We start from the raw sequence: 14381 nt of genomic DNA, 5'->3' as shown, positions 1-14381 counted from the left end.
ACTTTCTTGGAATTTGTAAAGTGCTCTTGAGCAATAGTTCCCCAGCTTTCTGAAAAGCTATCAAAACTTTTCTTTGGACACTGGCTGCTTTTTCAGTATTTTTCAGAAGAATTGAAGAACACCTTCAATTTTCAATCTAACAATGATTCCAAACACACAGACAATGGTGTCAAAGCAAACCTAGATAGAAATAAACGCTCAAGTGAACACCATCAGTCATGGTGTGGTCTCCCCAGAATGGAGATCTCATCATTACCGCAGCAGTGAGGGATCATTTTGAGAGAGAATGGAATTTAAAAAAGGCAGCAAACATCCAAAGAAGAGCTTTAAATGTCTTTCAATAAATCTGGCGATGTATTCCTGAAGGCCACTACTAAAGAAATTACAAACAAAGTTTACCTAAGAGTTCCGGCTGTGTTCAAGCATAAAGCTGGTGATTCTTTCGTGCTTGTTAGAACTGTACAGACTCTGTTTTTGCCTGATATACTGTTTTTTCAAAGTATGTTTAAACAGGTTTCAATAAATCATTATAATTTTGTGTGGTTCAAGACTTCTTACTGCATAAACACAATTATCAAGCCATGAAAATACACATTGGACTCAGGTCTAGAGCCTAAACGTTTCTCTTTTTGTTCTCCTGAAGATAAATACAAACGCTCCCCCAGCCTGAGCTAAAATATCCTGCATGCATTATTGGAGATATAACTTCTTAAACAGATAACAACTCCTACTGATGAAGCAGCACACGTTCTTGTGCCTACACTAGTGAAAAACAGTGTTGTTGTTTTTCACTAGTGTAGCCCAAGCAGTGAATCACCTGCTGCTTACAAAAACAGATTTTGAACATACTGTACCGTCCTCAGCACAAGACATGAACGTTGCTGCACACTGTACTGTAATAACACATGTTTAACCACGCTGGAAGTGGTGGGGAAGCAAAAAAATAAATCAATCACGCCACGAACAACACGATCCAAATACAAGCACGGCGTGCCATTAAATTATCATCACAAACCAACCGCCCACAACCGTGCACCTCCCTTCAAAGTCTGACAGCCATATGTAAGGCTGAAGGCTTTTATTAGATTAGCTTCTGAACCCTCCCCCTGAGCCGGACACAACACGGTGGTTTCTATTATCACTTTATAGTTTGCCTTTGAAGGATGAGAACTTTGGAGGTGGGGGTTACTGTAATTATAACAGACAGAACCAAAACAGTTTTATTCCCAGTGAAATGGGCCAGAAGCCAGAAGCCAGGAGAGCTGGGAGCTAATGCCCGCAGCTGCAAGCACATAGCACTGATAACGCAAGTCTTTCTGGAGCTGTGTCTTGTTAGCGGTTTATGGGTGTTAACAGGTCAGCGGTTTTTCTTCATAATTCAGACAAATGTGGTTTTCCGCCTTAATAACACATGTAATTGAAGAAGAGCTGGCAGATATGTCTTACTGTTTAAAAAAATGTGTAGGTTAAACCTCTTGAAAGAAAGAATCATTCTGACATGTTGACACACAACCGAAGCCGAGCCCTCCTCCGCTCGTCTAATATTAGATTACCCAAATGAAACCGTTTTTTCGGGAAACATGACTCTGCTGAGCGCAGCAGATTTTCATGAGTTTTCAAGGTGTTTAAAATAAGAAGCAATAACATCCTGCTGGCTGATGACAGAGGCCAAGACAGATTCAAATGATCACAATTTAGAACAAGAATGTGAAATAACAGTGTAGGTTACTAAAGGTCAGCTGTTGTTGTTGTAGCTTTTTACCCTTTATTTAATGTTTTAGGTGCATCATTTTACATTGACTCAAACCATGAATACTGCAGTTATATAGTGCAGCTCTGCAGTGGTAGTGCAGATCCCGCACTGGTTGGGGCATTTCTTTGTGTCTCCACAGGTACCTTCAGCCCCACAGATTAAAGAGGCAGGATATACCATGCAATGAAAGAACTGATATGATATTAAGATATACACTCACTGACCACGTCATTCCACCTGTTCAACTGCTATTAACTCAAATATCTAAATTAGTCAATCTCATGGCATAAAAATAAACACTGAGGCCTGTAGGCATGGCACAAAGGTGAATTAAATGACTTTGCTGAACTGCTGATGAACTGAGAATTTCCCACACAACTATCACTAGTGTTTACTAGTAAATGTCTGGAGTCAGTCTGCCAACTTGAGGTCAGACTGCCTCGAGCTGACAGAAACACAAGAGTAACTTCAAGTAATTCACCTGTTAAAACTAAGGTAAGAGCATCTCTGAATGAACAACAAGCAGACGGGCAACAGAAGTATAAAACCAATGCACCATCATCACCTAAGAACGGGAAACTGAGGCTACCAAAACAGAAGATTGATGTCTGATGAGACTTAATTTCTGCTGGTACATGGCATGTTATTCAGTTCAATTCAATTCAGTTTTACTTATACAGTCCCAAATCACAACAGCAGTCACCTCACGGCGCTTTATATTGTAAGGTAGACCCTACAATAATACATACGGAGAAAAACCCAACAGTCATATCACCCCCTATGAACAAGCGCTTTGGCGACAGTGGGAAGGAAAAACGCTCTTTTAACAGGAAGAAACTTCCGGCAGAACCAGGCTTGTTTATGGACGTAAACAATGGTTTAAGGCTGCTGCTGGTGTCATGTTGTCAGGTATGTTTTCTTGCCACACTTATCCATCCCTTTATGACCACAGCGTACCATCTTGTGATGCCACAAAGTTCAAATGATCTCAAACTAATTTCCTGAACATGACACTGTACTCCAATAGAGTGACTTTGGACTGGGGTGGAACAGGAGATTCACATCATGGATGTGCAGTTGACAAATCTTCAGCAAATGTTTGATGTTGTCAAACAGTTTAATATGGACCAAACTCTCTGTTTTGAAGGCAAAAGGGGGTCCAATCCTTGTATTTTCCATTTGTAACAGCTCCTCCTGCAGGGCCTTGCCATCAACTGTTCCTAAATGATGCCTCAGCACTATGACACACAGTTTACCTCTCCTTCCATTTAAACCACTCGTACTAGACACAGATTTCACCTGACGCTTAAATGCAAGCTGCCGGAAGACATACTTGTAGACAACATTAGGATGTCATTATGAGAACACGTGTAGATAAACTGTTTCCGCAGAGCTAAATTGATCACAGCTATAAATAAATACTGACAAATAGGAACAGAATAGCAGCCCCCTAGATGGTACTGTGTGCTAGCCTTTGTCAGTGTCTTGCAAGAGATGCTGCGAGGGAGTGTGTAGTTTGTGTAGGAGGGTCCGAGTGTGTGCGATTTGTTAGTGGCTGTACTTTCTTGACTTATCAGGAGTCTTGTAGGTCATTTTGACCCAGGTTGGCTCTTACTCATTTGTAAAGCACCAGACAGATGTGCAAGGAGGAAGGGAAAAGGGAAGGAGAAAAGAAAGGAAAGGGAGGAGGAAAGAATAGAAGGAAGCAAAGATGAAGGGAAGGAGGGAGCATACCACTATTAGCCCCATCTGGCTGTGTTATCAGTGAAGAGGAGGAATGCAGGGCTTGGTAAAAACAAGCTGAAAAAAAAAACAAAATAAAAAAACACAAGGGGAGACAGAAAGGAGAAAAAGCCGTGCACAAGTCACAGTAATTAGGCTATCAGGATTTAGAATCCCACTTTAGAATCCCACTTTGAACTCTGATTTTATCCAGAGGTTCATAATATGATTGATAACCGCCTCAGCCATGCAGCGTTATGCATGTCCGCTGTCTCTGAGATGGTGAATGTTGTCGCTGAAGGGAGGACGCACTTGCATGCAGACTGCTATATCTGATACGTCGCCGGCTTCGGGGCAGCAACATTATTTACGGGCTTTGGAAGAATTCATAGCATTCCTGAACTGTTGATATAAAAACAATCATCATTTCTGGAGCAGCCTTGAGTGAGAATGCACGCTTGACCCGAACACAATCCATCTCCGACTTTTGCAATTCTTGCACGAGTGCGCGCATTGCGAGGAGAGCTACTAAAGTCGTGAAGCGTCTAAAAGCCTGCCTTCAAATAGCGTATTCAAGTCAAACAAACAAAGAAACACATGCCGACAGTCATACTAATAAACATGCCTATCGTGGCATCCACAACTGTGCAAAAACACAATGTACAAGTAACATAAATGTTCCAAAAGAAAAATGAAAACACAGATACGGTGAGGCATTTTGGAGATAGTCAGGGGTCACGGAGTACGTCATCTTCCTTGTGGGGACAAAGTGGAGAGCAGTTTGACAGAACGAGCTGCCAAATGCCTCCAGGCATAAACTCTGGATGAAAGAATGCTAACAGTCAAGTGCTCTTGTTGTGCAAGTCATCCAGTCTTGTGTTTGGGTTTTCAAACGGCTGCTGCATTCAATCTGCATTTTCCCCCACGCGGAGGCATTTAATCTGGCGACACATTCAAATGTCAGGAGAAAGGGATCAGGTGGGGCAGTAAAAGGGCAGAATAACACTTCCATGCATCAATGACACCCGTTCATCTCCTGATAAACCCACGTCTCACTAGACAATGCATAAGAGAAGACCTCGCCTTTAACAAATGGGCCGCTGTCCAAAGGCTGCGAGGCATTTAAATAAAATTTACCTGCACAGGCCAAATGACATGCATGATTTAGACTAGACATTCTGTAATATTTACACCGTTTTAGTGTGAGCAAAACATTCAGGGGAGGGATAAGCTGAGGGGAAAGCAAAACAACTTAATAGAGAATTTGGGTCAATAGCATAGGGTTTTAGTGTGAATTATATGGCCAGCCATAAGAATAAACACGGTCTCTATCCAGCAGCTTCAGGGACATGAGCTGAGAGCGAAAGCGAGAGAGAGAGAGAAAGCTTCCCACATTACCCGACCTGGAGACTCGAAGGCCGTGGGGACAGTGCCACTGTAAGCATGAACACACTGTGAGCCTGCCAAAGTCTGGCCAAGAATATCAAACAGGAACTTGACCAATGTCTGACTCCTAACCTTGAACTAACAGTCTTTAAAGTGCACTGTCTGAACAGAGGAGGGATAATTTTTACCCAAAGTTTGGCTTGTAGTGCAAAAGGAAAAGTTTTTTCCCCACAGTGAGAAATGTGCATCATTGATTAAAGTGTGCTTAGACTCTGACTTAAATGAAAACAAAAAATAGAAACTCATTTATCTTTGAATCATTTTATATCAAAATCCCTGCTTAGGAGACTCTTTCAAGACTGTTACAATGGAAATTATTTGGAAACTTGGAAAACCTTTTCTCATGCAACAATGGTACTGGACTGTTACACTTTATTGCAACAAATCAAACTTCGGCTGTGGCTACAATGTAGCTTGCCATCACCAGTGTGTGAATGTGTGTGTGAATGGGTGGATGACTGGTTGTGTAAAGTGCTTTGGGGTCCTTAGGGACTAGAAAAGCGCTATACAAATACAGACCATTTACCATCTAAATGTGTGGTTTATTGGGACTGAAGCCTCTCATTTAAACAATAGGTGCCTTTTAGGTGAGCATTCATCACAGCTTTATTACACAATTATGGAAAGTCCTGCAGAAGGCTTACTAAAGCAGTATTACTCAGGACAAGATAAATGACATGCTCTTGTTGTTCTACGGGTTCTGAAAAACAGGAACACATCTTTACACAATTTTGAAAATATTCAGTCAACGGATCAAGGAATGATTAAACTGTGAGACCTCACCTATCTGAAGTGAGGACTACAATGTCATTTGATTTATTTTTGTGTTGGAGATGCTTATGGATAGACTTTGCTGCTTTCTGATGGTGCACTTATGTAATGAACTAAGACAAAAGCCTTCTAGGAACAGCTGGAAGCAACAGCCTGCCCAGACAGGTTAGTCTGAGTATTTCACAGACTCCTGGATTTTTAAACATTCAACGCAGCCATCACTAGCATTTACAGCGGATGGTCTGAAAAAGAGCTTCAGTGGGCGGCACTGTCAGTCTTTTTATGAAAATGTCTTGTTGATGCTAGAGGTCAGACTGTTTCGACCTGACAGAAAGGCACCAGCAACTCAAATGATCACTGGTTATAACTAAGGTATGCAAAGGAGCATCATCAATCATCAATGCACAACGCGTTGAACCTCGAAGCAGATGGACTACAGCAGCAGACGTCCGCAGCGAGCATGAACAATAAACGAAGGCTCCACTGGCTCACCAAAATTGGAGCCAGGTCTGGTCTTGATTTTTGCTGCATCATCTGAATGATAGGGTCAGAATTTGGTGTAAACAATATGACACACAACATCCATCCTGCTTTGTATCAACACTGCAGGCCTTTGTCATGCTGTAATGGTGTGGGGGATATTTTCTTGGCATACTTTGGTCTCCTTAATTCAGAGGTTGGCAACCTGTGGCTGGTGAGCCATGGGTTATAATTAGGGTTAACCGTAACCCCATTAGTACATATACTATATGTATTAATTTATTCTCTCCCATTACATCTGTCCTCCGTCAACCGCCTGTGTTTCTATAAAGGTTCCTTTGATGTTGAAGGCTGCCGACGCCTGCTTTAGTACCAACTGAGCATTGTTTACCACAAACTACCTGAGTATTGTTGCTGACCATGTCCACCTCCTGATGGCTGCTTCCAGTAGGAAAATGGACCATGTCACGAAGATCAAATTATTTCAAACTGGTTCCTTGAACATAACAATGAGTTCACTGTAGTCAAATAACCTCCACCGTCACCAGATCTCTATCCAAAAGAGCACCCCTGGGATGTGGTGGAACGGGAGATTCACGTCATGAATGTGGAGCCGAGAAACCTGCAGCAACTGTGTGATGCTATCATAAGAAAAGGTATTTTAAGCTAATCCGGCCAAATATGTGCAGGGGCTCTTCAGGCAAACACAACACTAAAACAAAAAAAACGTGACTAAAGGAAGGAAAACGTCAGGAGGAAGGAGACAGTAGCCTTTTTCACACAAGACATTTTGAGCAGTCACTGTAGTAATATTAGTAACAGTTTAATTACTACATCCACATGATTTACAGCTTTGGCATGCCACAGTGTCTTTATGTGAAAGCAAAGTAAGAGCATCTATCAAAACTCCTACATCATGTCTTTCTAAGATTGTGTAGGGTTGAGTTTAGATTGGCACTATATAAGGTTTGGGTGACGAATATATATCGACTATCGTTTTTACAAGGACAAGTTATTTATTTATTTGCCCATGAGTAAGCTTGCTAATAATGATGGAGCTAATAGAAGCAGTCAGAAAAAAAATAATAGCGCTGTTTTAACAGCACCCTCTTTCATTTGCGAGCAAATGCACCATCCTCAGAGTGCGCCCAAATGCTTGTTGATGGACCTGCAGACTCTGGTGATAGCCTAGCATACTCAGCCGGATGGTGGACACGTACGTGCTCATGCAAGTTAGTCTTGTTTGAGTACTTTACTCGAACTATACATCTGCACAAGCGGCACACCACTTTGGTTACATCCTTAAGTTTGCCTCTTTCAGTGTGTGAATGTGTGTGTGAATGGGTGGATGACTGGATATGTAAAGCGCTTTGGGGTCCTTAGGGACTAGTAAAGCGCTATATAAATACAGGCCATTTACCATTTTATTTATTTCATCCCAAATTGGCGACTTTATATATTTTTTTTAGTGCTGTCAGTGTTAACGCGCCGTCATCACCGATTAACAATTAACCCATCTGGAGCGCAGACTGAGTCAAAATCCCTGAAATGTCTCTATCGACGTTTTTCGGGCAGTTTGTCCAAAGTTCGTTCATTCTGCGCCTCAGATGGGTTGATTGTGTTAAAAATTTTAATCGCGTTAATCGTGATGACCGCGTTAACGCTGACAGTCCTAATGTTTTTTATGGAAATTAGTTTGTCCATGTTCGGACTTCTGTGTTGTACACGTGCAAATCAGTCTGTGCATGATTACATTGCTCCGCCCATCAAAAGGTCTGTGCATGCGCGAATTTATCACCCATCGTCGATTATTGGACTGACGATTGTCAGTTGGAAATTTTTTACATATCGCCCAACCCTACACTATATTAGAGATGGACCGATCCGATATTAGGTATCGGTATCAAAAATACTTTTTGATACAAGATTTTTCTTAGCTGCACATACAAATGTGGAAATAATGAATAAAAATATTAAACATGTACAGAAACATGTGAAACAGGGTATGGAAATCAATTGTGAGATATCAGATCATGCATGCCTCACAGTCCCCACCCAAAATGACAGCTGCTGCCATGCTCCATTACCACGCTTTGTTTTTCTCACATTTCCACTGCATGATCCTTGTTTTATTAAACCAGAGATTACAGACATTTTTGGCAGATTCCTTCGTGACCTCACTTTACTTTTCCCCCTTTGGATGAAACACAGCTCAGTGCTGTCATTAATTCCAATCATCTGTAAACAACAAAGAAAAATGGCTTTCTCTAAATGTCTTTACTTCTAACAAGCTGTCTGTGCCACAAAAGGCATTATTTTTAATCTTCTAACTGAAAAGGGAGGAAATCGCTGCAGTGTGTGGTAACTGTGACTTATGATCAGCTAACATAGTTGAGACAGAAACCACTTTGTAACGAGAAGTAATTTTACATGAGAGAAAGTTTCAGTCCTGGTGGGTTTGAAGAGAAACGAGAAAAACAACAAATATCAAACAAAGTTACATCAGCCTGTGGCATGTGAACTGAATAAGTCATGTGGTGGCACAGAGCAGGCCAGTTCCCAGTCCAGCCCATCAGGGTACAGCACTGGTATCCAACAAAAAGCCAGTGTGGACAGTTGTGTCTGTTCCTATAGCAACAAGTAAGCTGCAAGGACATAGTTGTGGTTGATTAGATGATTTGGAAACCAAAGGCCACGGCTGGCTTTAAAATACTGTGTGCTTCTAGCAGGGGTCGAAAAGTCAAGTAAGCAGTTCTTTCTCTGGTTATTCCCTGTGTAGAAACTTCTCTATTGTGAAGGCAATGTTAAGTTAAGGTCAACTACCACTTGAAACTCTTGGGCTGCCAGTAAAATTGATGATTGAGAGGTGTGTGGCGTGGGTCATGGGAAAAAAGAAGGTTTACTGACATGGACAAGCATGTAACAGACGCTGTATCCAGCTTGTGGTTACATTTTGACTGACATGCATCTCGCTACCCAAATATCTTCAATAAAACTAAGACAAAGTTGATATATCTGCATTTTATTAGTCGAAATCCGCTGTTACTGCACGTCACTGTTTATGCATTATCACACTTGCGGTGGCAGTTAGGGCAGGGCGAAGACAAGGGAAATGGTTAACAGTTCAGTTCCTTAAACCAGCTGTGCACACAAGCCCATCTACAATTCACAACAGCCAGCAAGAAACCAAAACACAGAGAAATTCACAAGACCTCCAAAGTGGAATTACAGACAGTGATGGTCCAAAATACTGACAGGAACTGCCTTGTTTAATGTAATCCCCAGAGCTGATCTGTTCAACAGGAGTCAATGTTTGCAGGTTCAGTTTGATGAGATTTAGGAGCAACATATTTAACATGTTTAGGCTGACAGGTTTAAAAGAGTCCAGTCCGGTACCATCTGTCAATGCGCTGATAAGCTCAATAATTTATCTAAGATTGTTTTAAATATTTAGAGACAGTAGTTTCACTTATTAAACTAGACTATATGCATGGCTAGAAACCACAGGGGTAAGTGAATATTTGCATACAGCTGTGTGGAAAAATAAAGTTCCCAGGTATTAATGCAGTCATGTGAAAACCTAACCCCTTCACCACCGTGGTTAGCAGTGGGAAGGTGGTCAGGTGTTTCTGCTGATATGATGGATTTCTCCATTTTGGTCTAACTGTCCAAAGGACATTGTTCCAGAGATCTTGTGGTTTCTTCAGATGCACTTTTGTAAACCTAAGTCGCGCTGCTACACAATATTGTCAACAGTATTTTTTCTTCTGCCTTCACAAGCTTATGAATTCAAGTGACATGCCATTCTTAATATAATCTTATGATGTTTAATATGATATTGGCCCTCGCTTTGCAGCTATACCAGCTTCAACTCTTCTGGGAAGGCTTTCTACAAGGTTTAGGACTGTGTTTATGGTCATTTTTGACGATTCTTCCAGAAGTGCGCTTGTGAGATAAGATGCCGATGTTCGACGAGAAGGCCTGGTCTCCATTAATTCATCCCAAAATTGTTCTATCGGGTTGAGGTCAGGGTTCTGTGCAGGCCATTCAAGTTCTTCGACACCAAACTCACTCATCCATTTATGAATCTTGCTTTGTGTATTAGTGCCAAGTCATGTTGAAACAGCAAGGGGCCATGCCCAAACTGTTCATTCGTCACTCCAGAGATCACGTCTCACTGCCCTAGATTCCAGCGGTGGGGTGCTTTACACCACTGCATCCAACACTTTGCATTGTGCTTGGTGATATGAGGCTTGAATGCAGCTTACTTACTATATCAATTCTTATCGAAGCATCAAAGGTTTGCCTAGTTCTTCACAGGACTGCAGAAAGCCTGGGGAAACTTTCTTTTTCACATAAAAAAGTTAAACTGATCCCTTAGATGATATAGACGGCATTGAGAAAACAGGTGGAGCAAAAGATTTACATTCAAGGCACACACTTCTATGCTTTGATAGAATTATTATTTCCTTACCCTGTAAAATGCTGTTGACAGGGGCAGCAGTGCAGCAGCCACCGTGAACTCCTCAGAGGTGGAGCAGTCCTGCGGGGTGAAAAGTAAGAGAGATGTGAGAACAGAGCAGGAAACAAAGCATGGTGCGAAACTCGGAGAGAACATCTTTTCAACCCTACTATCATCAGGTTTGATAACTTTGTGTGAAAATATTTTATGATGTCAACACAATTTTAAATTGCACAACAACAGCAGAAACATGGTCTTTGAGGGCTCTGCTGATCAACAGCTACAAATTAGCAATGCAGAAATGTGACTTTGGGAGAACTTTGGGTGGCAAAGAATCCATCTTCAGCATTTCTAACGTCCTGTTACATAAAGACACTGTTCTGTTAAATGTCAGAGCAAAGCTCAAAACTAGGCCTGCCAAATCCCCTCACTCTGCTCTTTTGCACCGTTATGACATATGCTTTCAATCTTCTTATATAATTCCTGCCTTGACACGACTGTCAGTGTGTCCCAGTCTTCAATTTATTGATATTGATTCAGCTAGACTGCCATACAAGGCTAATTAAAAAAATAATAATCACAAAATGTTGCGTAAAGTGCAGTTATTTCGGCAATTAATCAAGCATCCACGGCCAGCCAGAAAGCAAATTCAATTTTCTTTTTTTTATAGGTGGTTTTTTTTTTTTTATTTCAAAAGGGATTGGTTGAAAATATTCCCTCTTTGACATTTACACACCATTCCAATGAGTCTCTGTATCTGAGACTGTTTCAGGTCAGAGAGGCGGTGCTTAACAGCACTTTTAAAAGGATGGCATTAAGACAAAAAATCACTACACGGGAGGCTGAAGGTGGGAGGCGCTTAGGGGCCCAAACTAAACTTTTCTTACACAGACCATAGAAAACAATGGGGAACAAAAGAAAAAGAGTTGAGTTGGACTCAAAAGTGCTTCACCCACAGGAAATTGGTACTTATGTGCAATAAGCTTTGTTGGGATTTATTCGTTGAACTCTGCAAATGAAAACAGCCAGAGGAAACTTGATTTAAGACCATGTACAAACAACAGCACTGATTTTGACCTTGTGCCGCACCGGATAACCCCGAGTCATTAAAAAAAAACAAAAAAAACCTGTATGACAAATGTTTTCATATTTAATGTATTGGTTTTGGACCAACGTCACGTGAAAACGAGACTCTTAAAACCATGACTGTGTTCTTCAAAAACAACATACTATCAGAGTGCTTCATTTTGGAGAGGGAGATAGGCGGAGGAATGCTCCACTTTCTGATAGCGGTCTGCAATGGGGGGCCCTCTTGCCGCCACTCCTGAAAATGCGCGCAGGCAAGAATGTACAAAGGGGAGAAAATGCAAAACACATGAAAGCCAGTGCCCCCCCGTCGACAAAGCAACACAGTTTCTGCTTTAGTTTTCTTGTTGCTAGTTTTTTTCCTTCTTCTTTGCAGCCATTGGGGCTGTGGTAAAATGTTCCAGCTTACTGGAGCGGCACCAAAGCATTGTTTACCCAGCATCCTCGACAAAGCTGCAGGTCACTGGAGTTCATGGACCCCAGACAAAATAGAACAACAAGTGGAAATGCACAGGCAGAAGAGTGTGACTATTTTACAAATGAGTACTCTTCCAAGGAAAAAAACAGAAATTTAGCGATGACCGGAGCCTTTTTAACCAAAATGGTCCAAGAATGGCTGGAGGTGGGAAAGGGGAGGGGTTTAGATACTTCACCATATCACCTTTCATATAAAGACGACTTAATCGGCTTCACTTAAGCCACACTTAACCTCCACCTTAATCTCCTGTGAGCAGACAGAGAAGATAAGTGACAGCTCAAAAGCTTTTGAGGTCGAGTAACAAAGTGAAGAGATAGCAGTGAAATCTCCAGCAGATTAGACTGAATGAGTGCTTGTAGTCCATCAAACACTTGACAAAAAGTTACTGCATTAAGCACTCAGTCATTCTCACAGCGTCCACATGGTTCATGGTGGGGAACTCGTCCTTAACATATGTTATTTGGGTTTTCAAGAATAGAGGGAGAAGAAGATGTTGCGGTTTGCACGGACACCCTGCAGCCTCCATTTCCTTCCATTATTTACTATGTGTCTAACCTTTTTCCCTCATTCTTTAGCCTGCTGGAGCTATAACAGCGAGGATGACTAACACCGCTATTCTGTTTCAGACACGTATGCACTGGACAAACACAAGGAGGCTGTCAGCATGTGACACAAAACGCTGTAGGATGTGAGCAAACACTAACTTCCTGTGTTAGCACCTTCCAGGAAAGCTGTGGGATGACACTTGCGGCATGCATTTATGAGACTTTCACGGCAGAGGGCAAACAGAGCAGCGCCTGCCTCATAGCCTATTACTGTTAATTGCGTCTGGAATTACGAATAGGAAAAGGAATTAGGCAAAAATAAGCAACATAGCTGACATTTGTGTCACCCGGATGAGCAATAAACAGAAATTCCGTAGTGAAAGCAAGATATCCGATTAGCACTGATGTTTACCTGGCCACACTGGTGCACATCCTTGAGAAACATTTATCCGAACATGGGAATGATACTAAGTACAGATTCCCAGTGACCAGTGAGTTACATAAGGCAGTCCATTAGGACCACTAAGGCAGACAAGAGGGCATTTTCTCACAGCAAGAGACTAATTTATGAGCTAAATAATGTACAAATGTAATCACTAATAACTATTAATGGAAATGTTCAAAGTGATTAAAGTGCAGCGGGTAGAAATTAAGCTAGAGTGGGTGGACGGGTGAGGGTAAAGGGTACATCAGGGTTCATCAGCTCAGATGTGGCAACATGCAGTCCATATAGGACAGTTAGATGGAGCTCACCCTCCACCCGACAACAACATCTATGCTTAATATGCATTACTGTACACTTTTCCATGTCACACGTTTGAGGTTGGGATCATAAATGACGCATGGACTCTGCGCCGAGGCGATCTCTTCCCATAGACCTCGGACTCTGACACCCTCTCACAGTAAACCTCTATTCGGAGCGTGTCCGTGAGCACCATCATGACGCTGCAGGCCATGAGAGAGCAGAGCACAGAAGGCTAATAATCCTATCAGACAGGAAATGGTTGGAATGCCAGGACACATCCACAGCAGGGCTTGTTCCCCCACATGGTTTGCGCAACTTTTACTTCTAAATGCTAGATCATTGACCAGCGCATGCACGCACATGCGCACGCACACTCATATAAATGAGCAATTAACATAAATGCCTCAATAAGGGGGGTATTACTCATGGCAGAGAAACACAGCAGAGATAAGGCCAACAACAGATGTTTAAACAGGAAAGAATGCACAACTGTAAATTTCTTACAGACACTCACAGATTGTTAGCGCGCCTAACGAGATAGCCAAAGAAAGAAAAGCTAGTTAATACATACTTCCAAGGTACAGTTTCATCTGATTCCAGCGCCTCAACCTTTAGCCTACTCTGTGGCGCACACATCCTGCTAACTCTTTCAAAGGAAAACTCTGATTGTAACCAGAAAACAGAAAAGTCACACAGCCTTTGACAGTTTAACGATAAATGTTGTAAGTGGTTTCTTAATGATGATGTCACTGCAAATCAACGTGTCAGATCAACACACGCGCCACAAATACTGAGGCGGCATGTGGCTGTCATCACGCAAGAAGCATGAACATTTTTTGCAGAATAGGTCACTTTGGCTTTGTGAAGCTCTGAAGGACCTTTGAACACGCACA

At 41.9% G+C, this 14381-nt stretch overlaps 1 protein-coding gene across 2 annotated transcripts in view; it reads right to left on the bottom strand.

Moving 5' to 3' along the window:
• Positions 1–14381, bottom strand: part of sbf2 (SET binding factor 2) — a 107219-nt gene that overhangs the window by 32826 nt on the left and 60012 nt on the right. For both annotated transcript variants that reach the window (XM_005936484.3, XM_005936485.3), the window contains exon 17: positions 10647–10715. In XM_005936484.3, the coding sequence (XP_005936546.1) occupies positions 10647–10715 (69 nt within the window). The remainder of the gene's footprint in view (positions 1–10646; positions 10716–14381) is intronic.

This window comes from Haplochromis burtoni, unplaced genomic scaffold (assembly GCF_018398535.1).
Source record: "Haplochromis burtoni strain Fernald_Lab_line unplaced genomic scaffold, NCSU_Asbu1 Contig_50, whole genome shotgun sequence".
In the NCBI taxonomy this organism is placed as follows: Eukaryota; Metazoa; Chordata; class Actinopteri; order Cichliformes; family Cichlidae; genus Haplochromis; species Haplochromis burtoni.
This window is presented reverse-complemented; position numbering and strand designations above follow the sequence as displayed.